Genomic DNA, 3,578 nt, shown 5'->3' with positions numbered 1-3,578 from the left:
TGAAGAAACCGGTTGGAGCGATATGATTGCAAGGCTCATATGGGTGTTAGCCTCAAAGACGGTAGCTGGGTTGTGACAGTTTTTGAGGCCGATCACACACACCAGCTGATGTTGCAAAGGGGGCGTCGGAGATTTTGCCGCTCTCACAGAAAGATCCCCGATGCAGACATGCAATACATCACTTCGCTGCACTATCGCAACATATCAACAGCTAATATGATGGGCTTGCTTGGAGATGCACGATGTTGCGATCCTAGGAGTTTGCCGTATGTGAAGACTGATGTGACAAATGCAAGAGCAAAGCTGCGAAGGGGTCTGTCAGAGCGTGATTTGGAGCTGACAATCGAGTACTTTGAGAGAAGACAAGTGGAGAATCCCAACTTCTTTTTCTCGAAGCTAGAAGAAGATGGAGGTGTTAGGGCACTTTTCTGGGTTGATGGGAGAACAAGGGCCTTGTATCCAAAGTACAAAGATTGTGTGTTTTTCGACACCACATTCTGCACCAATCGCAACAACTTGCCCTTTGCTCCGATTGTTGGCATTAACAACCACACACATACTGTTTGCTTGGGGTGCGCTTTGTTGCCTGATGAGACCATCGAAACTTTCAAGTGGGTCTTCCAGCAATGGATGTTGGCAATGAATAACGAGCATCCGTTGAACATTATGACTGGTCAAGACCAGGCAATGGCTAAAGCCATCTCAATGGTATTTCCACATTCAACACACAGATGTTGCAAGTGGCACGTCTTCCGGGTTGCAAGGACGAAACTAGGGAAGATGTTGGGCAAGGATGAGCCTTTTGCTGAAGCATTCTATGGTTGCATCAATGATTCCGATACCGTTGAGGAGTTTGAAGAACGATGGAAGCAGATGGTCGAGTCATTTGGTGTGGCTGATAAGAAACACCTCAAGAACATGTGGGACAGCAGGGAGATGTGGGCTCCTGTGTACTTTAGGAATAAGTTCTTCCCATTCACAGGAACAACCGGGCGGTCCGAGGGCCTGAATTCCTACTTCAAGACTTTAAATCATCATGGAGACTCGGTTTGGACATTTGTCCAGCAGTTTGAGCTTTGCCAGGAGCTAATGCTTGATCGTGAAGACAATGCTGGCTTCATCAATGAAGCGACGAGGCCTCCGCTCTGGGGAAAGTAAGTCCAAAGTCATGTAGCATTTTTTTAATTTTCCAGCACAGTGTGGTTGCAGCATTTCTTTGAAACATATGTAGCAATTCTTATTGATGTTGGAAGCTTTTTTTGTTTGCAGCTACAACATTGAAAAGCAAGCTGCACATTCCTATACCAGAGAGGTATTTTCCAAGTTTCAGAAACTATTGGCTAAATCAACAGGCTATGGTCTGCAATATCAGCTGCAAGGGGATGTCATCTGGTTTCGCCTTGTTGCAAATTATGGCATCAACCCAAAAGTGTACACGGTGCGTGTTTCTCCTAAAGATCAGGCATACATGTGCACCTGCAACATGTTTGAGATGTGTGGGCTGATCTGCCCACATATCATCTATGTCATGGTGCACCTGAATGTGCAAATGATACCTGCGACTTACATGCTTCCAAGATGGTCTAAGAGAGCAACCGACCTTGCGCCTGAACCGGGCGATGGGCATAGAGCTATGCATTTCGGCGTCCCCACGACAAACACCCTAAAGTTTAACTCTCTATGCCAGAAGTTTGGGAAACTCACTTCTGATGCTTGCTTCAATGATGAAGCTTATAGTTTTGTCTCTGGGCTAATTGATCAGGGCAGTGTTGGGGTTGCTGCAATAAAAGCTAGAGCAACTAATGGGTTTGCAGGAGACGAAGAAGGCCAAGGTCATGCAGGAAATGAACAAGTCTCAGGGGGTCCAAGTACAGGTCAGCGGGATCCACCCCCCGTAGGACTATGGAACCCACCAAAGTCAACAAAGAAGGGGAGGCCAAAGGAGAAAGAGAAGCGCAGGAAACTACTAATTGAGATTAGAGAAGATGAAATGAAGAAGAAAGCAAAGAAGGACGCGGCGAAAACGAAGAAAGCTCCAAAGCCAAGGGGAAAGAAGACTCCATGCAAATATTGTGAAGATGAAGATCACAACGTGAAGGATTGCCAACTCCTTGCAGCTTTTCTTGCTGCGAGTGCGAGCGCGAAAGCTCCGGGTGTCGAAACAATCCTTACCCTTTAGGATATTTTCGTGAGGGAAAAATGATGAATTGCCTTGTAACACCCCATGACTTATGATAATAAGTTGTGTTGACTAGCTGTGAATGTTTGTTTTGTGGGATTGCAACATATTACTACATGCGTGGTTTTAAAAAAAGCAGAATGTTGCTTTTTACAAGAGTTGTTTTAAAAAAATTCTTATTGTTATATGTTTGTGAGAGCTTACTTTTTGTAGTATGATGGTGCCAAAATTTGTAGAATTTTTTTAAAAAAGCAGAATGTGGGTTTTTTCTTTTCTTTTTTTAAAATAGTACTCAATGGTTGTTGTAACCACAGCTTGATCCATGCTTAAAAACAACATGTTTTAAGCTTTTGAAAAGCATGGTTGAAGCTTTTAAAAAACATGGTTGAATCTTTTTGAAAATATGGTTGAAGCTTTTAGGAAACATGTTTGAAGCTTTAAGAAAACATGTTTAGAAGATTTCTGAAAAGCATGGTTGCAGCTTTTTAAAAACATGGTTGAAGCTTCTGTAAACAAGGTTGCAACTTTTAGGAAACATGGTTGAAGCTTTTGAAAACTTCGTTGTAACTTTTTCAAAGTATGGTTGAAACTTTTTCAAAATATGGATGCATGTAACATCCCAAATTTTCAATTTGGAATGTTATACACTAGATCATATGCATATCATATTTTCTTGCATTTTGGTTGATCCTAGAAATTTCACGCAACTCAAGGACCCTCGGAGAGAATTGGAGATTTCGTTATTTTCATATTTGAGAGTTCTCTCGAATTTTGAAAATAGGATCATTTGATTTATTTATTTTATCTTCAATAATTTTTCCGGTGTCAAAATATATGAGAGAAGGAATAATATGACTTTCCCAAATTTAGGAAAAATGAAGATATAATAAATAGATCAATTTTGCTTTCCGGTGTTTATTTGCATTTTATTGGATAGGGAAAAATGCGCGTTTTCAAAAATTGCATTTTAGGTCCGGAGAAAAGTTCATTTTGTTCGGCTCATTTTTAGGAGTCGGGGAAAATTTACTTTAGATTTTTCGGAGTTCGTTTAGATCCCTTTTTGTTTTTTTCTGCGCGAGGAAACTATTTAAAAAAAATTGAGCAGCGCCTTGGGCCAAAGGCCCAAGCCAAGCCACCTACCGCCGCGCTCCCAGGCGCCAGGCGCCGAGCCAGGAGCCGGTCGGCCGCCGCCGCCTCTTGCTCGGACCGAATCCTTTTAGGATTCTAGGGCGCCCCCTTGTCCCCTTTCCTTATTCCGTTTATTTTCTAGATCTTTCCTACTCCTATTCTAATTCCTTGTCCTCTACCCCAAGTAAACCCCTCCCCTCCCCAATATAAATACCCAAGCACCCCCCCTCTAAACACATCAAATCAAAGCTCTCCTCCACACCGCGCCTTG

General features: G+C 42.6%; 1 protein-coding gene across 1 annotated transcript; it reads left to right on the top strand.

Moving 5' to 3' along the window:
* The first annotated feature begins 595 nt into the window (after positions 1–595).
* LOC147959244 (protein FAR1-RELATED SEQUENCE 5-like) lies at positions 596–2,179 on the top strand. Its single transcript, XM_087534658.1, has 2 exons — positions 596–1,154; positions 1,270–2,179. Exons 1-2 carry the CDS (start codon positions 631–633, stop codon positions 2,177–2,179), a joined length of 1,434 nt encoding a protein of 477 aa, XP_087390784.1. The 5' UTR covers positions 596–630.
* Positions 2,180–3,578: the final 1,399 nt, after the last annotated feature.

The sequence above is a fragment of the Triticum urartu genome, chromosome 7A (assembly GCF_056163025.1).
Source record: "Triticum urartu cultivar PI428250 chromosome 7A, HENAU_Tu73, whole genome shotgun sequence".
Taxonomy (NCBI): Eukaryota; Viridiplantae; Streptophyta; class Magnoliopsida; order Poales; family Poaceae; genus Triticum; species Triticum urartu.
This window is presented reverse-complemented; position numbering and strand designations above follow the sequence as displayed.

Coding starts and splice junctions, on each gene's coding strand:
- LOC147959244 (XM_087534658.1), top strand. CDS start 631: ATGTTGGCAATGAATAACGAGCATCCGTTGAACATTATGACTGGTCAA. Junction 1,155..1,269: donor AGGCCTCCGCTCTGGGGAAA/GTAAGTCCAAAG, acceptor TTTTGTTTGCAG/CTACAACATTGAAAAGCAAG.